Raw genomic sequence first — 26,583 nt, 5'->3', positions numbered from 1 at the left:
GCACAGCACTGCGTGATTCCATCTCCTCACCTTAAAAGGGCTTTGGCTGCTCCTTGTTTTGGAAAGTCCTGGCCTTCTCTGGATGAGACACCAAAAAAAAAGGGGGAAAAAAAAAGAAAAGCAAGAGTCAGAGTGAACATTTAATACTGCAGTGACATTGTCCACTTTGCGAAACTAAAACCCTAAAACTTCACTCAGCAGGAAGTGCTTCCCATCTCTGGAAGAAATTAAAAAGACACTTCTTGTTAAAAACAATTTATTTTTTATAAATATAATTCTTTATTCATTAAACAATATGAAAAGAATCACAAAACTTTACTCATAGGAAAAAAAAAGATTGTACAATTTGATTTATAAAAGCTGAAGTGAAAAATGAGTTATTTCCAGTGTTAGCTTTCAGTAAAACATATAATCATACCATTGAATTGTCGGAATGCACTTGACATTAAAAAAATGAATAAAAATTAGTATCAATAATCACTTATGGGAGAAACAGACTGTAAGAAGTTACTCCATGGAGCTGCCTTTGCAAAGAAAGGTTAATACAAGCTCTCAAGAAGGTGCACACCTTCTATTAATAACTTTCACAAAATAAAAATAGCCCTGCTTCCTTGGCCTACAGCCCAGTGGATTGCTACCATTCCTCCTCATCAGATTTGCTGCTCATTTAACCCTTCTTCCCATCCAGTCTCTCTCTCTCCAGTCATAAATGTTGTGTATTCAAAAATATTTGGTTTTCATTTAGCACATGCTAAGAATTAAAGAGTTTAACAGAAATTGTCTGTGTGGAAAAAAATACACTTTGGCAAAATCCCCCAAATATTTCCATTCACCAAGGAAAACATGGAAACTTTAATGGATTTTAATAAAATCTCAGATAAATTTTGGGATGACCCACTAGATAGAGACTTCACAAATAAACCCTATTTTCACCTGCAAAGAACAGTAGCTCCCTGGGGAAAAGCCCATGTGCTTATTTCAAAGTGCAAATGAACTTTTCAGTGTTCATTTCAAGAGGTGCCCGCCACATATTACCAAGCAAGTGTGCAAAGATAGAAAACTCTAATGCCACAGTCACCTGTAAGACAGGAATAAACTCTGTTATTCATAACAATATAGCTACTCTCTCATAGGTCACTTTTTCATTAAAACTTGTTCCCTCACACCAAATACAAAAGAACTGGAATGAAATTAACACAGGCATTTTTGTTTAAAAATAAAAGATTTCTCTGCTAGCTAAACCCAGCAATTCCTCAGAGCACCAAGCTTTCCCTCAGTAATTATTGCACTCTCAGGTTTACATTCACCTGGAGAGCAGAGCTGTGCCATACTCTCAGCCTGCCCCATTATTTCCAGAGCCCCAACACATCCAGGGTCACACATCCACGTGCACACCACCATCACTGCCCTGAGACCAGGGCCTGGCCCAGCCAGGCTGAGCAGGGCAGGGATCAGTGTGGTACTGTTGTCTTTTAGCCTGAGAATTACATTAAATTAGACAGAATTTGGCAGGCAAATTGATTTAACAAGTCCCCCGAAGTGCCTGTGAGGTAGTTACATGCCAGTAAGCACAAACAGGGAAACTGAGGCACTTCAAGGTGAAGTCGTTTGTCCAAAGTCTCAGTGAGAAGCCAGAGCAGAGCCAGAAAGGCCACACTGGGCTTGTGGCTCCTCCTGAGCACCAAACACAGAACACAGGCTCAAACACCAGAGGTGCTGCAGGCCAGAGAACCCAGAGCAGAACCAGAAAGGGCACACTGGGCTCATGGCTCCTCCTGAGCTCCAAACACAGCCCAGCTCACCCAGGCCCAAACACCAGAGGTGCAGCAGGCCATGGATCCCCCTGAAGGCCGGAGGTGTCAGGGATGGAGCTGCTGCTGGCACCGCAGGAACAAGGACATCGTGTGTGACAATCCAGGCTGTAAAGGCCACGCAGACAAAGGAGGAGGGCCACTGCAGCATCACCCCATCAGAGCCTCATAATCCACGTACCAGACGAGCTGGCCGGAGCTGGGGCTGACCCCCGAGATGGGCCACTTGTGGGGCTCGCGGCCCACCCTGCTGAGCAGTGTGGTGATGTCGTGCTTGCCCCTGCCCAGCACCAGCACGAACACCTGCCTGGCCCTGTTGATGAGGGGCAGGCTGAGGCTCATCCTCTGGTGGGGCTTCACGGGGCTCTCGGTCAGCACCACCGTGGGGGCCCCTTCCAGGCCGTGCTCGGAGCGGGGGAACAGCGAGGCCGTGTGTCCGTCCGTGCCCACGCCCAGCAGCACCAGGTCGAAGCTGGCGTTGGCCACCAGGGCCGCGATGTCCTGGGCGTAGAGCTCGGCGCCGCCGTCCTCCTCCACGCAGAGGCGGCGGTTGAGGTGCACGGGCATGGGGTGGATGTTGAGGTAGGGCACCCTGACGTGCTGCAGCAGGTGCCGCTGCAGGCCCTGGAAGTTGGACTCGCTGTCCGTCAGGGGCACGCAGCGCTCGTCCGCCAGCCACACGTGGCTGTGCTGCCAGGGGAAGCCGTGGTGGTGCCTGGCCAGGCGCTGGAACAGCCCCACGGGGCTGGAGCCGCCCGACAGGGCCAGGTGGAACTGCCCCGAGCGAGCCACGCTCTGCACGGCCGCCGCCTCCATGTCGGAGGCCAGGCGGGCAATCAGCTCCTCGGCCCAGGCCGACACCAGGGGACTCTGCCGGAACTGGGACTGGATGGCCCTGAACTCACTTGGCATCTGCCCGCCGGGGTGCAGCAGCTCTGCCGGCTCTGCCAGGCTGAACTCCACTCCCCCGGCCACCATCTCAAAGTCCAGCAGCTGCTGGTTCTCCACGCCGCCGGGGTAGAGGCGCGGGGGCAGCCGGGACGTGCTGTCCAGCAGAGGCGTCCAGAAGGCCCAGGAGGCCAGCAGGCTCTCCGTGGTGATGAAGAAATCCTTCCTGCCGTGGTAGATGTGGGAGATGAGGACGGAATAGGCATCCCTCTCCTTGACAGGGCTGTACATGTAGAAATCAGACAGCGGCTGCCCAAAGATGTGCAGGTCTGAGCGAGCTCCTGCTTCCTTCCAGCTGTCCTTGGGCATGGCAGGCTGGAAGAGGTTCCTGCTCACCAGCACTGCGGGGGTGTTGAGAGCGCCGTGCCCGAAGTAGAAGATGATCTGCTTGGGTTTGCACTGGCTGTGCCCTGCGTCCCTCAGCGTGCCACTCTGGGGGCAGTAGGCCCTGTTCCTGAAGAGCACGCGGGCATAGCCCACCCGCTCATCCAGAGCCTTCCCCGAGGTGAGCAGGAACGGGACCCCTTCCCAGCGCAGGCTGTGGCTGTGGATCAGCACCCCTGCAACGACAGACAGCCCTCCACACCTCAACAGGCACCCCTGGGATCTCCATCACTGCCCACCACTGCCCTCCTCAGCTCCCTTGGTACCACTGTGTCTCTAGCTCCCCATCAGCCCTTCCATGGCTTCACTGCCTGCCCAGAACTCCATGATCTTTATGGTCCCTCCCCACCCAGGCCATTCATGATTCTCACTCCCTCCCATCTATCCCACTTGTTCAGCCTCCTTTCATCTCGCAGGAAACCAGTTTGTGAGCATGAGCATCATTTAGACAATTCTCAAGATAGTCTTGTGGTTCACTCACCACAGAGAGCAAAGCTTTACCCCTCAACTGAAGTTTATGGGAAGGCAAAGGAGTTTAGAGGCCACTTCTAAAAACAGTGCAGAGATTTTATAATAATGGGCCTTAACCCTTACACTTCCCATTCCCTGGATCCCTGGTGAACTGACACAACAAGAGCATTATCTTGTCCAGTTCCCACGTCAGGGGATGCCTGGGCACATCCCTGAGTGAGCAGCGAGCCCCAGAGCCATGGGGCTGGCACTGCAGGGCTCACAGCTCTCGCTGCTCCCACGGCCCAAAGCCTCACCTGCAAAGGTCGGCGTGGTGCTGACGTGGCCCCGAGCCTCGGGCAGCTCCTCCTGCACCTGGCTGTCGTAGGCCTGGTACTGTCCCAGCACAGCACTGCTCCTCTGCAGCCCCCACAGGGCCTGGAAGGTCTGCAGCTTGTGCTGCACCACCTCCTGGGCGCTGCTGACGTTGGCAGGGAGCTCCATGATGAGGAACAGGAGGGCCTCGGTGAGGTGGTTCTGCAGCACGTCCCGGATCACCCCGTACTGCTCGTAGAAGCTGGTGCGCCCTGGGCATGTGGGGAAGGCAAAATGCTGCTCAGGGGACCTGGTTCCCTTCTGCATCTCACTGTGGGGCTGGGGAGAGCAAGCTCCAAGCTCCTCTCTCCCCACCCAGCAATTAACCTGAGGCAATCAAGCTCAGGGAATGGGTGTCCTGTCACGGGATGTGTGCAGGGTCTGGTTGGACAGAGCTTTGGGCAACCTGTCCTAGTGGAAGTGGTCACTGCTTGTAGCAGGACGAGATGGTTTTCCTGTCCTCAGAAGGCTCTGGCTGAGCCATACCCTTGGGAGACAAAATTTCGTGCACAGAGCCACGCTTGCCTTTCCCTGCCTGGCCTGTCATGCAGGTGGGGACAGTGGGAAAAGGACAGAGCACTGCAGCAGTGACTCAAGGCTGTGTGTCACCAGCAGCAGGCTGCATCACCACCACAGGCTTCCCCCATGACTGATCATTCACCTCCCTCCCCAATCCAAAGGCACATTCAGCAATGGGATTGGTGCTGCAGACCTGCTGGGAGCCAGGCTGCCAGCTGAAGCTGCACAGGGGAAAACAGACATCAAGTGACAAATGACATCAAAAGACATCAAATGACAAATGACAAAGGTGTTCAGAGAGGGGGGCACAGGGAGCAGCCGGGGCTGTGCAAAGACAATGCTGCTCTCCCTAAATCTCTCTGCAGTGCACCCCTCTCCCACAAACAGGCTCTGGGCTGCCAAACCAAAGATCACCAGCCCAGGTTTGACAGAACTGCATTAGCTGAGCCTGTGGAGGCTGAGGGAGGGAGGCAGAGCTGAAGGGAGTGGGGAAGCAGCCCTGCTGGTGCAGCAGCCTGGGCACCTGCCTGGCCAGGAGTGCTGCAGGCAGAGCCCAGCCCGGGAGCTTTGTGCTGAGCACTGCAGAGGGGATGCTGCAGCATTGCAGCAGTGCAGCCGTGCCCTTCAGCAGGAGCTGCCTCTGTCTGGGACTGTCCCTCTGCAGTGCTCCTCCTGCCACAGAGAGGAGGGCACGGACACAGGCACACAAACCCAGACTGGCCCAGGGACTGGAACACCCAGGCAGGAGATGCACGAGCACCTCCCAAAGAGCAGCACAAAGGCACACTGGGGGTGAGCCTGGGGGCTGCCAGGACAGCAGGACAGCTGGAGTGGCCTTAGACTGCACCAATTCCCAGTCTAGGACTGTTTACCAAGAACTGGGACAGAAAGGTCAGCAATGCCCCCAGAGCTCTGCAGCAGAAAAAGCTGGGGGTTCTGCCCCTGCTTCCAGATGAATTACAAATGGAATTTTTCCTTAGAGGCAGCAACTCTACCTGGAAGTGAGTCAGTCTCCAGCACAGGAAGGGTGGGACAGTCCCTCTCTGTTTCCCCACACCATTCACCTGCTCCTTTTGTATTTCTGTACCAGCACCACCTCAAGGGCCCCCTCCCCATTACTGAGGAGCCTGCCGGCTCTCACTCACTCACCCTGCACACCCTGCACACTGCCTCACCAACCTTTAGCATCCACAGTCTCCTTCAAGACAACCTCCACTCTTTCCACATGGTGCCGGTTCCAAATGGGGTCCAGAAACTGTCGGTTCTGATCCCGAAAGGGCAGGATATGGGCCACAGCCTGTGAGGGCAAAATCCAAAGACCCAACAAGAACTCAGCAGGTTCCCAGAGCGCCTCTGCCTCCCTGCCCCATGCAGCAGACAGGCAGCAGAGCAGGTCAGAGAAGAGAAAAGCAGCAGGAGAGGCTGCAGTGATGCACAGCAGGGTCACCAGTGGATGTCCAGAGCAGACATTAAAGGTCCTTCTGAGGCATTTTGAGGTTTCGTGTGAAAAGGCTGAACTACAAACTGCAGAGCACTCAGTTTATATCTGTCAGAGGACAAAGGGCTGAGTCAGATCATCCTGGGACTAATGTAAGGTTCCAAAGTGCTGAAATACATCACTTCAGATGCTTACACCACTAAAGCCATCTGCTCTTTTAATAAAATTTAAAAAATAAAATAAAATAAAAATAAACATTTAAAATAAAATAAAATAAGCCCCCAAAATAAAACAGAAGAAATGCCCCCTCTCAGTGGAGATGCTCTCCACAGCTGGACATGCAACTTCTGAGTAAAACCTGGCCACCTTTCCATGGCTGGAACAGGCTGCTTTAAAGTGTGGCATCACATCCCTGAGAAGCAAGGATGGCATGTCCTTGAACAGCCTCCCTCTGGGACAGTGCAGCTCCACATCCTGAGCTGTACCTGCAGCAGACAGCCCTGCAGGGCAGGGAGAAACCTTCCCTAAGCATCTCCAGAACTGACATCCCATCAGCTCCTTATCATATCAAATGGAGGAGCGCTTCCAGAAGCCATGGCTAAGCAGAGAGGCCTGTGTGGAATGAGATGTGGAGCTGGGAGAGGACAGGTGCTGCTCACTCAGCGAAACCAAACCCTGACCTTGGCGAGGAGGCCAGAGGAGCTCTGCATCTCTGCTCCAGGCACAGAGCCCAGCCCTGCTCTGCAGAAGGGACCCTCACCACCCCAACAGGAGGAACCCTGCTTTGCTCTGCACACTTCCCCTGCCCCCCCAGGACAGAGAAACAGGATTGCAGGAGCAAGTGGAGGCTCAGCATGGATTTGGGAGGGGAACAACGCTCTCCCCAGACGCAGAACCGACCATGAGGAGCCCCTGGGGCTGGCAGGGGCTGCTCACCTGCTTGCCCAGGTAATGGTCCACTCGGTACATCTCCTCCTCCCTGAAGAAGCCTGCCAGCTGTGCAGCCAGCTGCTGTGCCGAGGGCAGGTCGTGGCCAAAGGGCTTTTCCAGCACCACGCGCAGCCAGGCCCCGGCGCGCGGCCGGCAGCTGCCGTTGATGTGCCCCGCGATCTCCGTGTAGGCAAAGGGCGGCACGGAGAAGTAGAAGATCCTGCCAGCCTCCTCCAGCCCCTCCTGGCTGAGCAGGGTCTCGATCTCCCTGTTCAGAGCTGTGTAATTCTCGGCAGTTTTCAGCTGGTGGTACTGGCTGAGCTTCAGGAACTGGTCCTTGAGCACGGCGCAGCGGTTGGGAGGCTCGTCGGGGGGACAGGACAGCTTCTTCAGCACGTCAAACATCAGCCTCTGCCCCGGCTCCAGAGCTGCCAGGGCCCCCCCGTGGAACGTGAAGCTGTGGCCGCTGCTCACTTGGTCCCTGTAGAGCTGGAACAGACCCTGCCACAAATACTTCTTGGCCAAATCCCCCGTGGCTCCCAGCAGGATCACGGAGATGTGGCCCTGGGAGGCTCCAGCTGGGGGTGGCAGGGCTCCCACCAACAGCACCGTGCACAGGACCCTTCCCAGCATCGTGGGGAGAAGAGGCAGAGCCAGGAACACTGGAGGCCAGGAATAAAAACACAAATCAATCCGTGTTGTAGTGCTGCAAAACACAACACAAGGTACATGCTTTCCCCAGAGAGCCAGGGGTCTCTGCCTGGATCCTCCACCCAACAGCCTCTCCTCCCCTCCATGATCTGAATCAAGGCAGTAATTTGGGCTCCTGACAAACCTGCAGCCTCCCTCTGCACACCAGAAGTGAAGGCAGTGTGTGCTGCAGGTCCTTGGGCAGCACATGCACTGCTCCCACAGCTGGGGGGGTGTCAGTGCCTCTGCACAGGGAAACAAACCCATTTCCATCCAAATCAGGCTGGCCACAAAGGAGCACACGTGCTGCACCCTGAGCACACGTGCCTGCACCCTGAATCCTGCTGGGGACTGTGCTCAAACACTGCTGGGCTGCCTTGGCATGGCTTCATGTCAATATTGTCACAGCAGGGACAAACACCACCACTGGCAGCCCCAGGCTCCTCTTCTTCCACTTGTGGCTCCTGTGCCCCACCACTGAACTGGGTCTGATGGCTGCTGGCAGACTGGGGTGATAAAACAGCTCTGGGGAAGAAGCTCAGTCCCCAGATTGATGTGAGCCAGTCCAGGTGCTGCCCCATGGTGCTGTGTCTGTGGCCAGGTGACAACCTGGGCTTTGTGCTCTGCCTCCTGCAACCTTCACTATGGAAGAGCAGGTCCTGTTCTGGCCCTCTCCACTCAGTGCCCATTCAAACCGCTGCAGCCAGGCCAAAAAGTCCCTTTGTTCACACTCATTTATTCAAAATAAAGTTGTTTTTAAGAGAAAGGACACATTTAGCACTTAAACTGAGAAACACAGCAATGACTTTACATCTCAAGAGATGTAATGTCACTGAAGAGAGGTTTAGTCACTCCTGTACGTGTGACTAAACCACTGTGCTGCTCTCATTACAGCATGTATTATTTCAGCAGCTCTCTCACTGGCTATCTCCTTCCCTTAATGTCATTTATAAGCTGTGTGTGGTTTAGGAGCAGAGCCTTCACAGCACACAATGTTATTAACTTCTTTAAAAACTTTGAGCTCTGGTCAATAAATGGTGATAACTAAATAACCACAAGGAACATCTGGACATCTCTCCCTGTCTGCAGCTTGAACTGCTCTGCAGAAATCTCGTGTTTCTCTCCAGCAGACTCACCTGTAACACAGGAGCTCTAGAGACCCCAAAAGCAGCTGGAGATTTTCCTCCTGCCCAGCCTCTCCCAGTGCAGATCCTGCTCCTCCTGTGTCTCTGTGTGTCTCTGCTCAGTGCTCAGGTGTGCAGCACAGGTAAGGCAGGTTGTTCCCTTCCTGGAAAATGGGAGGAAAGACCCAATTAGAACAGAGAAAAACCACAAGTGCCTGAGCCAGCAATGTCCCAGCACATCCCTGTTCACAGTCCTGCCCTGCTGGCTGTGCTGAAGCCTTTGGCTGTTTGTGAGCAGGTAAAACACAGGCACGAGTGGCAATTCCTGCTCCCAGGCAGCTACACGGAGCTGAAATGCAGCCTGGAAGTTTAACTCCTCCCTGCCCAGCCCTCTGCCGTGGCTGTGTCCCCTCCCTCCCTCCACTCCTGCTGTCTGAGCTCCCTGGACCCACTGAAGGAACCCAGCCTGCAGCACTGGCAGCTGCCAAGGGGCACTGCTGAGGCTCTGCCTGCAGAATAAATGATTCTCTGCTTCCCCCTCCCCTGCTGCGGGGTTATAACCCAGATGCCAAAGTTCCTCAGTGCAATAAATGGGTATTTACACTTCCTGAGCAACCTTTGTTCCAGGAACCAGAGGCACTGACACCCTGGCAGCCCTGCACAGTGAGGAATGGGATGGGTCTGGGTGGGCCATGCTGCCCCAGACCCACAGAAAAAAGGGAATTAGCCAGGGAACTTCCCGGCAGATTCAGCCACAGTCACGTGTGTTCCCAAACCAAAGGCAGTTTCACAACCCTCCCAATTGCAAAATATTGAGCTACACTGCACAGAATAAAGTAAACCCAGCAGTGTTTACTGCTTTCATATCAGCTAAGCACCACTGCTCCCATTAAAAAATAATACTCCAAAAATCCCCGAGCCAGGCAGAACAAAGTTACTCAGTCAGGCTTCAGGAGAAGCCTCCTGGGCCTGATCCACATAAAACACGCAGGAGCTTGGCCCAGCAGCCAGGCTGGGCACTCCCCTGCACAGCCACTGCAGCTCCCCTTCACAGGAGCTCACTCCAGGTCTCTATCAAAAAATGCAAAAGGTATTTTTGTTACTGTTGTATCCCCACTGAAAAATAATCACCAGGTGCATGGCCAGAAGAGCTGGACTTTGATGGTCCTTGGGGGTCCCTTGCAGCTGAGGATATTCTGTGATTCCATGGAAAATGCAGCATGGCCTGGGGGTCTCACAGGCCTCTGCACATGAAGGAAAGGGCTCTGGGATTCTCTGAGACCCCACTGGTGTTCTGTACTGCAAACAGCAGGGCAGCAATGAGCTCACCATCAGCCGCTGCAGAAGCCAAGGCTTAATGAGGAGACTCACATTAAAAGCAGGATGAGAGGTGCAGGAATTCGTGTTTGGCCCTTCTGGCTCTGACTCAGGCTCACTCCGTGTGCTCTGGCCCCAGCATCGTGACAGCAGCCGCTTCCAAAACCCTGGAAAAGCAGGACAGGGGACTGTGAGGAACCCAGCCCGGTGTGTGGGCAGCGCATGGAACGCGGGGATGAGCTCAGGGGTGGCAGGGCTGAGCCCACCTGTGACAGGGCTGAGCTCACGGGTGACATCCATGAGCCCACCTGTGACATCCATGAGCCCACCTGTGGCAGCGCTGAGCCCCGTGTGACAGCGGCTGTCGCAGCTCCCGGATACGGAGCAGGGCCCGCCCGCCGCCCCCGCACCGGACGCTGCAGCTCCCCGGCCCCGGGAAGGCCGGGCCGGTGCCCGGGAAGGCCGGGCCGGGCTGCGGAGCCGCGGGCTGCGGGACAGCGGGGCCGGGAGCGGGCAGGGAGCGGCGGGCCCGGGGCTGCACCGCGGTCCCCGCGCCCCGAGCTCGTCTGGTCGTGCCGGCCCCTCGCCGGGGGCCGGGAGCATCTCCCGTTCACCCCCGCATCCCTCCATCCATCCCTCCTCCTTCCCTCCGTCCCGCATCCCTCCCGCATCCTCCGTCCCGCATCCATCCTGCATCCCCTGTCCGTCCCGCATCCCTCCATTGCCGCCGCCCACGCGGTGCCGGAGCGGGGCGGCCGGTGCGCGCTGCCGCAGGGTATGACCGGCTGACCCCTCCCCGGCCCAGGCTGACCCCTCCCCGGCCCGAGCTGACCCCTCCCGGTCCGCTCCGGTCCCGGCTGCGCCCCCGGCCCGGCTCCGCTCACCGTACCGCGCCGGCGGCGGCGGGCCCGACACACAGCGCCCCGCCTGCCGCCCCCGCCCCGCGCAGACTCTGTGGTTGGCGGCCGCTCGCGCCCTGCGCCGACGCTCGGGCGGGAGGAAAAACTCGCAGGGCTGAGTTGGCTCTGGGGACACGGGGACACAGAACCCCCCGGGGGATACAGAACCCCCCGAGGACACACGGGCCCCGCCCAGCACCGGGAACGCTCGCTTTGCCCGTTCAGAGCAGTGCAAACCCCAGCTCAGGGCCACCTCTCCACACCTGGCTCTGCTCTGCAGCCGCAGCACCAAAGGGCAGCAGAGCCCCACTGCAGCAAACTCACTCCTGTACATCGTGTTCCCCACTCCTAAACAAAGAACCCCTTGCTGTGGAGCAGATTTCCACCGCAATGCCAAAGCACAGCCTGTGCCCCGGGTTTAGAGGGCTCTGGATTGATAAACTGCTCTCTCCAGCTTAATGCTTCCTCCTCTGGAACACCATCTTTAAACACCACCCAGAACAGCTCTTTTTCTATTGAGCTTTTTATTTGCTTGTAGAACATCTGTCTCCTTAATGTCCCTTTCCTTGCTAGCTGCCTTTTATTCCTTTATTGCCATCACATGTCTCGTCTGTCACACTGGACCTTTTTCCCTTAAAGGCACACGCAGCCGAGGAAGCCTGAAAAGGCTTTGACAAAAGCACACTCTGATCCAAGCCATCATCCTCACAAAATCTTACTTGCCCCAAATTATGAGATGTTACAGCTCCTTAATGAAACAGCTGAGATATTTTTAACATGGTCAAAAAACCTATTTTATAATCTGACCTTCAGCTCAGAAATAGCTGCACTATTTTTTTTTTTTAGTTAAAAAAGAAAAAAGACTGCATAAAGCAAACCACCCCTACAGTTTCAGCCTCAATATTTAAAGTTTGGCATCACATAACTAGCTGAAAACATGGTTTCTCAACAGAGGATATTAAATGACTGCTACTCCAAATTTCCAGCTCTGTCTATAATCATAACAAACTTGAGTGACCAGAGGCTGATTTGTCATTGCAGGGGAAATCTGTTTAGGAGTGGGGACAAGGATGCACAGAAGTGAGTTTGCTGCAGTGGGGCTTCATTTCCCTTTGGTGCTGCAGGTGGCACTGGGCTGGGGAGGGTTTGCATGCTCTGAGCAGGCAAAGGGAGCTCCAGCAGGGCGAGATTTTGGTGAGGGAACCTTAGAGGAAACTTGCCTGTTACCTGCCAAATTGCTCAGCTCTGCAAAGGGGTTTAGTGCCAAAGAACTGGAGATGTGGCTGTGAAGGACAGAGTAATTTCTGGGATGATTTAGCTCCTTGTTTCTGTGGTGTTCAGTGGGCTGGGAGCCCTGTGTGCTGCAGAGCTGCTGGAGCTGGGCAGGGCTGTGCTGGGCATGATGCTCTCCAGTCCTGGGCTATCCAGTGCACAGGGCTTTGGGTAAGGCTGCAAACCTCTGCTGTGAAGCAATAAAGAACAGCTGGACAGCAGCTGGGGTTCTCAGGAAATAAAATTACTGCCTTGTGGCTCCTCCAGAAGCAGGCTGCAGAAATGGTGGCAGCATCTCCTGAGCTGGTGTGGGGCAGGGTAAGAAAGAGGGGCTTTGTCATGGCTCTGGGGCAGGTGAGGGACTCACCTGCTGAGCAGGTTCTGGTTTGTGGTCAGCCTGACAGGCAGAAACCTCCAGTCCAGATTAGGAAGTTTGGATTTCAATGCTTTGGCCTGCTTGGTGTTAAGCAATGCCACTCTGTGCATCCCAACTCCACACAGGAGCAGCCCTCCCCAGACCCCTGCTCTGGCTTCTGCTGGCCAGCTCAGCTCTTAAAGAGCTTAGCACCCAAGTACAGCTGAGACACTCCAAGGTGAGAGAGCATTAGAGTAATGCTGCCGCTTAGCAGCTTGTGTTTCTATTGTTTCTTGGCTTTCCTCTCCCGACTGTGGCTTTTAAACGACAAAATCCTTGCCCAGGGAATGCCACTGGGTGCACAGCTGGGCTGGGGGTGCCCTCTGGGACGCTGCAGCTCCCAGTGCATCTGGAAACCCCACACAAACAGGGCAGGGGGAAAGGGGATGGGGATGGGGAGAGCTCATCTCCACCCTGCTCTGCCTGAGTCAAACAGAAGTGATCAATCCACTAAGCCGTGCCTGCATTCTGCCTCCTGCCCTGAGGAACTGATGCTCTCATCGGCTTGGTCAGCAGATTAAAGATTGAGTGCTGGCATCTTCCCCAGGTGTTCTGCACTGGGACGAGCTGCCTGCTGGCTCTTCCTCAGTCTTGGGCTAAAGGAGGGTGGAAATGGAGGCTATGGGCTAAACGTGTGGCTTCTTCCTTGGAAAATGGGGAAACGTGAGGTCCTAGATCAATATTGACTGGTGAAGGATGGCACAGTGAGCTTTGGGCTGCCAGCAGGCAGTGCTGTGCTGGTTATCAGTTTGATCAGTTTGATCAGTTTGATCAGTTTGATCAGTTTGATCAGTTTGATCAGTTTGATCAGTTTGATCAGTTTGATCAGTTTGATCAGTTTGATCAGTTTTATCAGTTTCCTGACCACTGCTGCAGCACAGCAGGGTTGCACAGCAGGGTTGATCAGTGCAGGCTGCTGCACTCAGAGCACAAATGCAGCCGGGGACAGTCAGAGGTTTTCCCTGACATCTGACAGCTGAACACGAAGACAAAGTTGAGAAGATGCTCTCATCTCTCTGTCCTGTTAAGATTGGACTCTCTGATAAAGCCTGAAGCCAAAACCCTTCCCCGTGTTCTCCTAGAGCAAAGTGAAATGCACCAAAATGCATGAGCATGTTTCTATAAATGGACTGTGGTGCAGCAGGGAATTGGTGCAGAGTTCGGGATGGTGCGTGGTGAGCGCTGCATCCCTGGCACCTGCACACAGCCCTGGGCGCCAGGCTGTGCTCTGTGCCCTCCTCACCCTCCTGCTGCACAGGAACTCTGGGGTTTGTGGGCGCCGTGGCCTTGGGATGCTTCACTAAATCAGTGTTTGCTGAGCCCTGGCAGGGAGGGGGGAAATTGCAGTGAAATGTTTCTGCCGTTCAGGGGAGTCTCTCACACACCCAGGTGGGAATTCCTGCTGGGAATGCTCCCTCTGCCATGCAGGAGCTGCAGCAGTGCAGTGCTGGTAGCAGGGCACAGGGAACACAGTGCTGAGTGCCAGGTTTGTCTCTCTCTGGGGTGCTGTAAAATCTGGATTATCAAGAATGTTACCTTAAGCAACAGGTATAGAGGAGTAAAAACCCATCCAGAGCTCTGCAGAGAGGGATGAGTGCAGTGCTGGGGGCAGGCCTGAACCTCCATCTCTCCAAAGAGAAAGGGAGATTTCTCCATTTCTTCTCAAAGAGGCAAAGAACGGGCATCCTGAGCATTGGGTTGTGCTGCTGAGGGGTGCAGGTGGCCCACTCAAAAGATTAATCTCCAAATGGAAAAGCAATGACAGTGAAAGGGGAGAAAAAGGCTCCAGGGCAGTGCCAGGACTCTCTCAGATGCAGATAATCAGCAGATCTGAAAACTTGATCTGAAAGCTTTCAAGGAGGGTAGCAAAAGGCAATAATGAATTGAGATTGACCCTGAGGTACACTCGGTGTTCTGCTGTGATGCATTGGAGTGTGCAGGTGAAAAACCAACGTGTTTCAAAATTATCCCTTTGCAACTCTTGGTTCCAGAGCCAGCACGTTGCAGAGCTCTCACCCAAATATTTAAAATGCTCTGTGCCCCTGGAAATGTCCTTCAATAACCTTGAGCTTAAAGTGGTTTCCCTGCCTCAGTCCCACAGAAGACCAGAACAGGAGAACCAGGAATCCCTGTGCTTGGTAATTGCAGGATGCAAAGTCAAGTGTCTGCTCTGGGCACTTCCATGGATCAGAGAATGGGCTGGTGCCTGTTGTGTCTGTGCTGAATTCCCCACGGAATGCAGGGTCTGCACAGCATCGCTGGCTGCAGCCTTGCAGGGCCCGAATCAATGGAATAGCTGGGGATGAACATTGTGCATTTTGTCAAACTAATAAGGGGCAGGAATTAAATTACACAGGGCAGAAAGCTTTTCTAGGCCTGAGCTGGTTTAAAACAAGGTAGTTTAGCTGAAGTTAATGACAGCTCTTTGGATGAGGTGTTGCACTGTTCTGTGTATCAGGGAAAGAAATGTCAAATGCTTGGGGGATGCGTGAGCTTTTTGCTTGGGGTGTTTGTTTTATTTTTTCAAATTTATTATTTATACTTGCAGCTTCTGTCTGAATTCTTGATGTGGCTGAGACCTCTTAGCAATGCCGTGGAGGACGAGATTTCCCTGCTCATTGTGTCACCCCCTGTCCTCCCTGGCACAGTTAAAGAACGCATTCCCTGCATCTCACACCAGAGAACACTGCTGGCTCCTCCAGCCTGCTCCCCACATCGAGACCAGCCCAGGGTGCACTTCAGAGGCTTCTGCAGATGTCTGGGTCGCTTTTCGTGTTTGCTCTTGGAACAGCAGCGTGGCCAGGTGAGAAGAGCGGCAGTGATGGAAGGGCTGAGTCCCCTCCTCGCAGGGAAACCCGGCTGCACAGGAGCCGCGTTCCAGCCCCGATCCTATAGGATCAGGCTTCTTGCAGTGTCAGGGATTTAAGACTTTTTAACTCCCCCTCCCCCGTTTTCCCTCCTGGGCGGCGTGAGCAGCTCCGGGCTGTGCCGGCACCGCTCCAGAGCCAGCGCTGACTCCGCTCCGCCGCCTCCTCCCGCAGCAGCGCCGCAACTTTGGCTGCTCCGCACAGCGCTGCATCCCCGGCACGCAGAGCTCCGGCAGATCTGGGGTAAGAACGGACTCCTCGCGAGGGACAGGGGCTTCCCGAGCCCGCTTTAATGGAAGCTCTTCCCTTTGCATGCTCTCTTAGGAGGGGAGGTATCTTAAAGAGGCTGCGGTCCTTCCTCCTGCGGGGCTGTCTTTTATGGTTGATAAAAGCTTAAAAAGTGCAACTTCTGCTGCGTGCTTGCTAATTAAACTTCATTCAGTTCGTTTCCTTTCTGCATTTTAAATTATTTTAAATTCTCCTTGGGACCGGTGTGAGGGAAGCTGAATGAGGGAAGCTGAATCGGTGGAGGCTTTTTTTTTTCATTCTGCTTTTTTAAACAAGCCGACAAAACCAAATTAAAAAATAATAATGAAAAAAAAAGGGCACCCATCAGAAGCGAAGCCGGCAGAAGGGCTAGCGGGGAGCTGCGTTTGTGCCTGCCGGCTGGCAGGCAGGTGCATTTTCCTGGCTGCTGCTGGTGCAGTTGTGCTGCAGTCCGAGCCCCGCGCCGGCTGCGGAGCTTTGCGGGAGCGCAGCGGGACCGCGCTGCCGCTGCTGCAGCGCCCGGGCACGGCGGCTGCCCGCACTGCCCCCGAGTGGCACTGCCCCCGAGTGGCACTGTCCCCCGGGTGGCACTGGCCCCCGGGTGGCACTGTCCCTGTGTCCCTGTGTCCCCCGAGTGGCACTGTCCCCCCAGTGGCACTGCCCCCGAGTGGCATTGTCCCCCGAGTGGCATTGTCCCCCGGGTGGCACTGTCCCTGTGTCCCTGTGTCCCCCGAGTGGCACTGTCCCCCCAGTGGCACTGCACCCCGAGTGGCACTGTCCCTGTGTCCCCTCTGCACCCCGTGTCCCCTCTGTCCCCCGAGTGGCACTGCCCCCTGAATGGCACTGCACCCCGTGTCCCCATGTCCCCGTGTCCCCGCCGTGTCCCCTCTGCCCCCCGTGTCCCACTGTCCCCCGTGTCCCCCGTGTCCCCCATGTCCCCGCTGTCCCCGCTGCCCCCCGTGTCCCATTGCCCCCCGTGCTCCCGCTGTCCTCGTGTCCCCGGGGGAATGCGGCGCTGCCGCTTTAAGGTGCGGAGGTGCCCGCTCGCTGCTCCTCCGGGCCATCCGCAGCGCAGCATCCTCGGCCAGGGATTCCCTTCCCCTCCCGAGCCTCCTCCCGCACCCGGCGCTTTGCAGCCCCGGATGGTTCCTTCCCTCTGCCCCCGCATTTCCGAGCCGCCGCTTTAAAACGTGTCCGGAGATGTCCGGGCTGGAGCTGAGCTCCTGCAGCCTGCTCCCAAATTCGCGTGTCCTTGTACCTGCTGAGCCGGGTACAAGCGTGCTGGTGAATCCCAGAACTGCTGCTCATCACCTCCCTACAGCCGTCCCAAGCTGAATTTGCATGGGGATGTGTCAGCACAGCCTCCTACTGCAGAAGTTTAAACTTGCATTTTCTGGAGGCATGTGCAGTCTGATTTATTAATGGCACAAGGACTGGTTGGTTAATTTTAACTATAAAGTAAAAAAAATTCACTTTGACATAAATATCTGCTAGCAACTTGCATTTTCCTAGTGTAAAAATATCTATTAATTGAAACGTAGCTTCTTAGCAATTTCAGAGTCTTGGGAACTGTACGGGGCAAGGGGGAAAAAATGCAGTTTGAGCAATTATCAATTCTGTTGCAATAGCAGTGAAGTCAGCTGTGCTGAACTCCCTGCAGGTCTGGGTTTGATTTTCCGTGTCTGGGGGAGGCTGCTCAGCAGCCAGTGCTCACAGCACATCCCGAGCCAGAGCCTGGCTGCAGCCTGCAGCTGATGCTGATGGCATTTGCAGCATCTGAAATCACCAAATATTTGACTTGCCTGTCCCAGTGATGTCTCCTGACACCAGCAAGGGTGTTCTGGTCCCCGCTGGGGCAGAGGCAATTACTGGTGCCTGCCACTCTGTTTGAGAGTAGTAGTGCATGTTTACACTGATTAGATCTGTAATTGGGGTGGGCTTTTATCCTGTGCTTGCACAAGGACTGAGAGAAGTCCCTGGGATCTGTAGGAAAGGTGAGTGCTGTCCCCAGCACAGAGAGCTGGCACTGGAGTGTGATCTCTCAAGGTCACAGAGCCAGCTGATGGCAGAGACAAGCCCTGGGCACCCTCAGCTGCTCCTTTACATTCCCCAAAACTTTCAGATCCTCCTTCACAGATGTCTCTGGCCCCAGTCATGGAGGCACAGGGGGAGTCAGCCGCAAGGCCAAACCCCAGAATTTAGTGTGATTTAATGCAGACTTCATGCAGCACACTCACACCCTGCTACTTCTGCTCCTTACATCATCATCTTAATGAGCAAGGAGGCTCAATCTCATTTGTACAGTGCTTGTGCATTAGTTTGTGGCGTTCATGGAGAACTCTCTAAATGTTAGAACAGGAGCAAAGGAAAAGTAACTGAGCTAGGAGCAGGCTTGGTGTAAATCACTGAGGGGCAATGAACATTAGGATGCTCCTACATCTGGGTGTGTGGAAAGGTTCTCAGCATAAATAAATGTTCTCAGCATAAATAAATATCAGTCTCTGCCTTAGGGAAAAACCACACAACTGCTGTAGAACCGAACAGAGCGGACTCCCCACTGGTGGTACAAGTGGGGCAAGCTGCAGATTCCCTGGGCTCTGCTCTCCAGAATGGGCACACAGCCTCTCTGTCTCCCCACAAACCTGGTGATTTCCAGCAGAAGGAAAATAAGAATGATTGTAGAGGGTGAGACTGAGACAAACCAGAGAACTGAGGGTTTCAGCTGTGTTGAAATGTCTCTGGCCTGTTATAGGGTGATGTGTAACTGGTGCCCTGCTGCTGGAGGGAATCCATGGCACAGACCCCTTCAGTGCTGAGCATGGCAGGGAGGGTCCCAAAAGACAAAATAGCACCAGAGTGCAAAGGGAGGGAGGGTTCACTTCCTGCCATTTCTCCTCTTACAGCCTCTGCTGCTCCAGCAGTTCTTGCTTTGCACACCTGGGAAGGCGCCCTCAGCACTACAATTAAATCCTAACAGGAATTCACAGTCCCTCCTGTGCTGTGCCTGCAGCAGCCCAGAGAGATCCCAGGCAGTGTGAACAGAACCTCATCCAGATTCTGAGCATCCTGAGTGCCTCTGACACCTCCCAGATGGATCCAGGCAATGTGAACAGAACCCCAGGCAGGTTCTGAGCACCCTGAGTGCAGGTTCAGTGCCTCTGACACCTCCCTGTGCTGTGCCTGATGAAAGGCCACATTTCAGCTGATTCCTTCCTCCAGTGCCAGACTGGTCTGGAACACAGGGATCCTTTCCTGGCTGCCATAGTGAATTTTAGCATTTTGGGCTGCCTGGGGTATTTGCTCCTGCTGGAGCCTTTTCCTTTAATGAGAGTAAAGTGTCCTGAGAAGTATTTTTATAAAATGTGAGGAGTTTATTCCTGGTGCTGATGAGCTTGCACAGACAGATGCCATCTGAAACCCCCTGGTTACAGCAGCACTGCTGCCCGAGCCTCAGACAGCTCTGCTCCTCACATGTTTAAGGATTGCACTTAAATTGTGCTTTGCTTGTTGCTACTTAACTTTTGAGCCCTGTTTGCAGGGGCTGGCACAGAAATGTTTCTGGAGGGCTGGGTCAAGTGGCAGCGTGTATTCTTGGAGAGGGTCACAGCTCCTGTGCCCCAGTGCAAAGGGCAGAGAGCCATGAAATATCTGGGTATGTGTGAGCCCTGTGGTGCTGCTCAGGCAGGGCAGCAGCAGGCTCTGAGCTGGGCTGCAGGGATGCAGCTCCTTTCCAGGCTCATTTTGCTCCTTATTCCCTCCCTTAATTTACGACAGACTCTGTGGGTATTGAGCAGCACTGCAGCAAACCCACGTGCTCCAAGTTTCTCTCTTCCAGGAGCTCTGCTGAGAAACACAGGAGAGCTGTGAGGAAGGGGCTGCTCTGCAAAGTGGGGGTCCAGAATTGCTGCTGGACCCTGGGGCAGGGTCTCTGGCAATGCCTGCTCCTGTGAGGGATTGGGAAGATGCTCTTTTCCTTCCTTTTAAATGAAAATCTCACTTTCCTGCAGACCTGGAACCCTAGGCTGGGGCAAGCAGAGGGGCTGGCTATTGCAAAACCTCTGCAGGTTCTTCCAGCTGGCTTTTCCCTGCAGAACTGGGGTGATCAGGAGTGCAGGGGCTGGCAGCTCCCTGGCTCAGTGCTGTGATGCACCAGTGTGTTAAAAACCCTCCCCAGCTGCTGGAAATTGCTGTCTGCCCATCCCCGTCTGACACGTGAGCACAGGAATTCCCATGTGCTGGGAATCCTAATGTTTCCCTCTCCCACCTCTGTGCCTGGGTGTAAATGTCCTCAGGATGTAATTTTTCCAGCTCAGCCTCCAGAATTTGTAATTATGCTGAGGAGCTGAGCTGCAGTGGGGCTGCATCCACCCAGCTGCCCTTGTGCCTCTCCTGCTGCCCAGACAACTGAGCTTTGGAGCAGGGACAGTCCCTGCTGCTAAAGGAGGGACAGCTACAGCTTGGCAAACCTCAAAGAGTTTTCATTTGCCTCAATATTCTGCAGCAAAGGACTTTGCACATTTGTAAACACAGAGCAAACTCAGCACGTTTTCAGAGCTTCCTTGGGGTGAATTGCAAGTCCTCTGCTCTTGTCTGACAGAGCAAAATTCAGGGAGGGATGTGCTTGATGAAGATGCCTTTCACTTGGGTAGCAGCAGAAATTGTGTTGAGTTCCTGTGGAAACAAAATAAGGTCCCTGCCCTAGAAAAGTCACAGACAAGAGCTTATTCAAGAAAAGAGTGGAAATGGCCCTGGACTGTCTGCTGACCTTGAGCTGTTGGTGAGGTTTTTGGTGGATTGTGACCGAGCATCACTCATGAGCCCTTTGCCTGGCACCATTTGATTGAAGATGGGAAATGATGGGAGAGCCCCTGAAGGTGACTGGGCAGGGCAGGGAGCTGTGGCTGAGCTCAGGAGCTGTGTGTGGAGCCCCCAGGCCCTGCAATGTTCCCCCACAGCCCCATGGCCCAGGGGACACCCGAGTGCCTTCCCTCAGCAGCGAAGTGAGCACACCGCTCCTGGCAGCACTCCCTGTGCCAATGCAGTGCCACACAGAGCAGGTGACATCCCTGTGTGCCCTGCAGGGTCTGCAGAGCTGTTTGGCACCCAGGAGCACCCCCGAGCTGCTCGAGGCCAGCAGGGGCCTCAGGGAAAGGTGCAGGGCAGGAGAAGGTGGGCACAGGAGGTGTGTGAGGAGCCACACGTGGGGCTGGGCACCAGGAGATGTCCTGGGGATGCTCGGGGCAGAGGGGCCGTGCCAGGGTGGCACAGGGAGGGTGCACAGGGAGGCTGGCACACCCCCAGGCAGGCTCTGAGCATCCTGAGTGCAGACTCAGTGCCTCTGACACCTCCCTGTGCTGTGCCTGATGAAAGGCCGTATTTCAGCTGATTCCTTCCTCCAATGCTTGTCTCTGGTCTGGGAAAGCAGGGATCCTTTCCTGGCTGCCATAGTGAATTTTAGAGTGAGTTTTAGCATTTTGGGAAGGGTGGCAGTGCCAGAGTGGCACAGGGAGAGTGGCACAGGGAGGGTGGCAGTGTCAGGGTGGCACAGGGAGGGTGTCAGTGTCAGGGTGGCACAGGGAGGGTGGCACAGGGAGGGTGGCAGTGTCAGGGTGGCAGTGTCAGGCTGGCACAGGGAGGGTGGCACAGGGAGCAGAGCCCGGGCTGCCCCTGGAGCTCCGAGCAGGCTGGGGCAAACCGGAGCTGCTCCTCCTCGGGGGCTCGGTGCTGCCCGGACCCGGTGTCCGGTTACCGAGCATCAGTGTCCCGTTACCGGGCATCATCAGCTCGGTGCCCGGGACAGGGCAGAGCAGGGACACTCTGGGGACAGGGCAGAGCAGGAGCACTCCGTGGCTCGCTGGCACAACAGCCGCTCTGCGATGCACTGCAGCACAGCCCTGAGTGAACCTCCTCAGCCAAAAGGACATTGCAGGGGAGGGAGGGGACCATGCACGCCCAGCGATGCTGCTGCTGCTGCTGCTGCTGCTGCAGGGCTGTGGCAGCCAAGGCTGGCCCGGGCTCCCTCCCTGCAGCCATTTAGTGATTGAGTTGGCCAAGGCCATCGCCTGTGCCCGTGGTGGGTGCAGTGTCCTTCCCTGCATGTCCTTCAGGTGCAGCAGGGACAGGGCCGTGTCCCCAGGGCCCAGGGCAGCCATCCAGGAGCTGCAGGCCCAGGAGCAGCTCCAGGAGGTGCAGGAGCCTGGCTGAGCAGCCACCACTGCAGCTCTGCTCCAGCCTTGGGGACACAGGGGACAATGCAGCGCCCCTGGAGCAGCAGGGATGGGGGAAGGAGGCTGAGGAGAAGGAGAAGCCTGTGCTGATGCAGTGCAGGGCATCCTTGGCTCGGTGCTGCAGCACGGGCAGGGCACCCTGCCTGTCCTGCAGGGCAAGGCTGAGATAAGGGCTGGTTCTTGTATCATCTCCTGGGGGCTGGAGCTCTTCCCTTGGATCCAACTGATTCCCTGTTGGAGCTGGCAGCAAAAAGCTCAGTTCTCTTAAACTGATCCACCAGAGACGCTTTGCTGCCAGCTCTGAGCCAGAGATCCCCCAGGTGTCACTGAGGGACTGTCCCACCTGTCCCCTGTCACCCCCTGGGTGCCTGCAGGGCTGGGGAGGGATGCAGGAGATGTCACTGCCAGGACAAGGGGTCCCCTGTGCCTGGCTCCCAGCAGAGGGAGGCAGCAGCTCACCAGCCTGCAGCCCTGAGCTCCTCCAGCCTTGGTGTCACTGGAACAACCAAACCAAGGCCACAGCACCTGCCCAGGTAAAGACTGGCCTCTCTTGCTGCTGGACAGTCAAACCTGTGAGCAGCAGGGAATTGCCACCTGCAAGCTCTGCCCTTCACCTCAGGTTAGTTTTATTCTTGGATCAGTCCCTGCTGGATTCCTGGCAGAGCAAACGCTGAGCCTTGGTCTGTGCCTTTGGACTGGTTAGTGGGATCAGCGAATTGGGAAGGATCCTGCCTTTATCCCCACTGTGCAGGAGGATATGGAGACCCTGCTTTTCTGAGGGAGATGAGTCCAGGCTGGTAGAAATGCTCAGAGAGTGCAGATGGATGAACTTGGTGAACTGCAGCTGGCCCTGGCTCAGCCCGAGGGAGCAAACACAATGACTTCAGCTCCTTGTGACTCTTTGCTCTTGTGACCTTAGCCCAAAAGTCTCTCTTTGCTCCTTTTGCCTCTTTTTGAGCTGAAACTGGGTCTCCAGCTTGCTGCTCTCCATTTTCCCCATCAGCTAATTGGCAGAATCCCTGTGCCAGGCAGGCCCTGCTCCTGTGGCTGAGCGTGACAGTGTGACCCTATGGGTGAGTGTGACAGTGTCACCCTGAGTGTGAGTGTGACCCTATGGGTGAGTGTGACAGTGTGGCCCTGCAGAGGAGGGACACAGCCCAGCAGGACATCAGCAGCTGTGTAAGGGGTGTCTGTTTGCTGCAGGACTGATGTGGCTGCCATGCCCTCAGCACCATTCCCCCCCTGAGACTACAGGAACAGGTTTTTCCATTGCAGAAAAAAAGCAGAAAATCTGTTTAAGTCGCTCTGCTTTGGGCTTTGCAGCCCAGTGGAATTCAGTGTCAGTCCCTCAGTGCTCCAATCCTTTCTAACAGGGCAGCAGCCAGATGTGCCAGGTGTTGAGATGGACCTGCACCTGCCAGGAACAAAACCTGCCTCTTGCAATGGTTCATGTCTGAGCAGGACCAGAGGAAGGCACTCACAGGAGTGTGAACAGCTGATGCTTCACTGGGAGCACACTCATGCCTGGAACATCATCCCTGGCTCTGTGCTTGGGCTGCTTTGGGTCCTTGTGCTGACCCTTCTGTTTGCTGTCTCTGCACAAGGGGAAATGTCCAGGCTGCTCCACCTGCAGTGCTCTGGGAAAGCTTGTGCAGAGATCCTGGGGCTCCCTGATCCTGTCACCCTGCTCTGTGCACACCTGTGCAGCTGCAGAGCCTCTGTGCCATCTCATAATGTGTGATTTGCCTCTACAAGGTGTGTGTGCAGCCGTGCATGGCTGCAGCAGGGGTGCCACAGGGATCTCAGGGCAGCTGGGCAGGGCTGCAGCTGCACTGGGGTCTCCAGTCAGCAGGTTCCTGACAGCTGAGGGCTTGTCCTGTGCTGCTGCTCCAGTTCAGCTGTAAATGTCCCCAGTCCCCAGCCCCTGTCCCCTCTCTGCTGTCACCAGAGCAGCAGGAGCAGCTGCAGGGGCAGCAATGCCAGGCTCAGGCTCCAGTGGGGTGGATCATTCAGGTGCCTTCACCTCCCTCATTGCACAGCCTGCACTTCTAACAACCACTGCTGGGGGAGAGGGGGAGCCTTTTGGGAGAGGGGCTTCATGGACGGGCAGAGGAAATCCTCCAGAGGCTGTGGGGTGAGTTTGGGGTGGCTGCTCCAGCCCTGGGTCCTGCATGCAGGGTGTTGTGCTGCAGGATGGATGGATGGAGGGATGGATGGATGGATGGAGGGATGGATGGATGGATGGGTGGATGGATGGATGCCAGCTCCTGGAGCCTCTGAGCAGATTGCAAACTTGGGGGTGACATCCCTTTGCCAGGAGTCCTACCTTCCTCCTCCTCACGTGGTCCTCCTCAGTGAAACCCTGGATTCATCCTTGGCACCGTGTGTGGCACTTCAGGGTGTCTGAGCTCCCCTGGCCCCGGAGCTGGGACAGGAATCAGGAGCTGGGACAGGAATCCCGTGCTGTGGCCGGAGCTGCTCCGTGTCCGTGTCCGTGTCCCCTTTGTCCCCGCAATCCCCGCTGTCCCCGCAATCCCCGCGGGGCTGGCGCTGCCTCCGGCCGGGCAGATTCAGGAAGAGCCTTTCCCGGGGCTTGTCCGGGCTTGTCCGGGCCTGAGCCCGCCTCTGGCTCCGTGTGAGCGGCAGCCCCGAGCCGGGTGGAGGAGCCGAGCCGAGCCCCGGTGCGCGCCCCGAGCCCCGGTAAGCTCCGAGCCCCTGCTAGTCTGTCGTGTCGGGGTAAGGAATGTTTCCTTCTCCTTTCTCTCCCCTTCCTCCTCTGCCGCCTTTTTCCTTCCAGCCCCTAGTGCAGAATTGCACGCTGGATTTGGGGATGCTGGTCTGGATTTGGGGATGCTGGTCCTGTTTGGGGGATGTTGGTCTGGTTTTGGGGATGCTGGTCCGGATTTGGGGATGTTGCTCCGGTTTTGGGGATCCTAGGAGCAGTTGCATGCTGGATTTGAGGATGCTGGTCTGGTTTTGGGGATTCTGGTCCAGTTTTGGGGATTCTGGTCTAGTTTTGGGGATGCTGGGTGAGCCAGGTCCCCGAATTGCTGTGGAATTGGCTTCTCCGTGGTGCATTGTCATGCCAGGTGTTTACAGGGGGAACATAAAGCTGGATGCTTCCTTCTCTCACACTTGGCACAAGCTGTCCTGTCCATCCTGTCCCCAGAGCTGCTTCCTGGCTCAGTGTGGTGTCTCCAGTTCCCCTTTGTGCTGGAAATGATAAATAACACAGCTCCAGTGCTCACCTGGGGGAGGAGAGCTCTGCTTTGCCTTTATTCTGACAGCAGGCCCATCCATGCTTTGTATCTGATATAAAATGCATTCATTTGTAAGCAGCCAGCCTCTCACCTGCACAGTCAGTTTGGTAATTTATTAGCTGTGTATATGCCAGGGTATTTTGGAGTTCCCAAAAGCGGTTTTGTAGGCAAGTCCGTGTTTCCTTGTGTTTTGAGGGTAAACCACCAGTAATCTTCTAGGAACTGGTACAGATCATTTCTTAATGCAAATGGGGAGAAGTTCACAACACATGAGCCATTGTTTTGCTTCCAAAGAGAGACTCAGCTGAAGGGGCTTATACAGGAGTGGGGATCTAATTCAGCTCTCAGGTTTATATATTTCTTCTTGTTTTCATTTGAATACATGGTGGGAGAAGTGACCAGGCATTCAACCTATGCCCAGCCTGCCTGGAGCAGCCTTCCCCCTGAATAAAGAATCCTGCACCCAGTGGACCAGAGGAATTAGAGTTAAAAATTGAGGAATTAGAGTTAAAAAATTGGGGAATTAGAGTTAAAAAATGGAGGAATTAGAGTTATAAAAGTTCCTGCAGGTGTTCCCCTGGTGATGTAAGGATGCTGCTGCTGTATCTCCACAGGGGAAGCAGCTGAGGTGCAGGAGTCTCTCCTTGTCTGCAGTATTGCAGTGCGCTCCTGGGGAGCTGTAAATGCACCTCCCAGGGGTGATAAATGCACTTCCCAGGGGTGATAAATGCATCTCCCAGGTCCTTTCTGTTAGGGTTGGGCTGGGGGGAAGGTGTGGGAGCACCTGAGGGTGATAAAGGTAAAATTGGGTGGTTCTGGTCATGGAAGAAAGGAGAGAGGCGTGTCCAGGGGCTCTGCAGAGATCCCTGAAAGCCCTGATGAATGGGGAGGCTGAGTCTAGCAAGGTAACAAAGGGTCTGTGGCAGTAAAATCTCTGCTGTGGATCAGCCTGGCAGCATCCTGTGTCCCAGCAGAGGAGTTGGGGGCCAGGGCAGGAACATCCTGACTTGGATAAACTTGTTTGGGCTGACAGGCTGGAGCAGGAGTGGGATGCTGAGAGCCTAACCTGCCTCCTGAGCCTAATCTGGCTCCTAAACCCAGCCCAACCTGGCTGCTGAGCGCAGCCCAACTGCGCAGTGCTGGGTTAATGACTCACCCTGGCTCTCCCTGGCTGCAGCAGCCTGGACTCTGCCCAGGCTGTTTGAGCTCCTGAATCAGCAGAATGCCCCAGCCTGCTGTCCTCAGGCTGTCCTGGCTCTGCAGAGCAGGGCTGGAGGAGCAGGGGCAGCTTTTCTTGCAGGAGCATCCCTGCATCCAGCCTGGGCTGGGCTGGGCTCTGCTCACACCCAGGGCTGCAGGGTGATGCTGTCTGCACCTCAGTTAAGAGCTC

General features: G+C 55.3%; 1 protein-coding gene across 3 annotated transcripts; it reads right to left on the bottom strand.

Moving 5' to 3' along the window:
* Positions 1–260: 260 nt before the first annotated feature.
* H6PD (hexose-6-phosphate dehydrogenase/glucose 1-dehydrogenase) lies at positions 261–10,896 on the bottom strand. Of its 3 annotated transcripts, none has more exons than XM_064730699.1 (7): positions 10,871–10,896; positions 10,041–10,153; positions 8,682–8,833; positions 6,862–7,517; positions 5,667–5,784; positions 3,911–4,180; positions 261–3,319 (listed from the first exon to the last, which is right to left on the bottom strand). In XM_064730699.1, the coding sequence occupies exons 4-7, from the start codon at positions 7,486–7,488 to the stop codon at positions 1,962–1,964; spliced, it is 2,373 nt and encodes a 790-aa protein (XP_064586769.1). In that variant the 5' UTR covers positions 7,489–7,517; positions 8,682–8,833; positions 10,041–10,153; positions 10,871–10,896; the 3' UTR covers positions 261–1,961. The 3 variants fall into 3 exon arrangements, with proteins under 3 accessions (XP_064586769.1, XP_064586770.1, XP_064586768.1); XM_064730700.1 differs by lacking the exon at positions 10,871–10,896 and adding an exon at positions 10,819–10,841; XM_064730698.1 differs by lacking the exon at positions 10,871–10,896 and having other exon boundaries at positions 10,041–10,812.
* Between the last annotated feature and the right edge of the window lie 15,687 nt (positions 10,897–26,583).

This window comes from Zonotrichia leucophrys, chromosome 21 (genome assembly GCF_028769735.1).
Source record: "Zonotrichia leucophrys gambelii isolate GWCS_2022_RI chromosome 21, RI_Zleu_2.0, whole genome shotgun sequence".
In the NCBI taxonomy this organism is placed as follows: domain Eukaryota; kingdom Metazoa; phylum Chordata; class Aves; order Passeriformes; family Passerellidae; genus Zonotrichia; species Zonotrichia leucophrys.
Note: the sequence above shows the minus strand (reverse complement) of the source record. Positions and strands in the feature narration are given on the sequence as shown.

Excerpts from the sequence above, each read along its gene's own strand:
- H6PD (XM_064730699.1), bottom strand. The coding sequence starts at position 7,488 with ATGCTGGGAAGGGTCCTGTGCACGGTGCTGTTGGTGGGAGCCCTGCCA. Across the intron at positions 5,785-6,861 it reads ACCATTACCTGGGCAAGCAG|GCTGTGGCCCATATCCTGCC; the intron begins GTGAGCAGCCCC and ends TTGCCCTCACAG. Across the intron at positions 3,320-3,910 it reads CACCACGCCGACCTTTGCAG|GGGTGCTGATCCACAGCCAC; the intron begins GTGAGGCTTTGG and ends CTGTCGTTGCAG.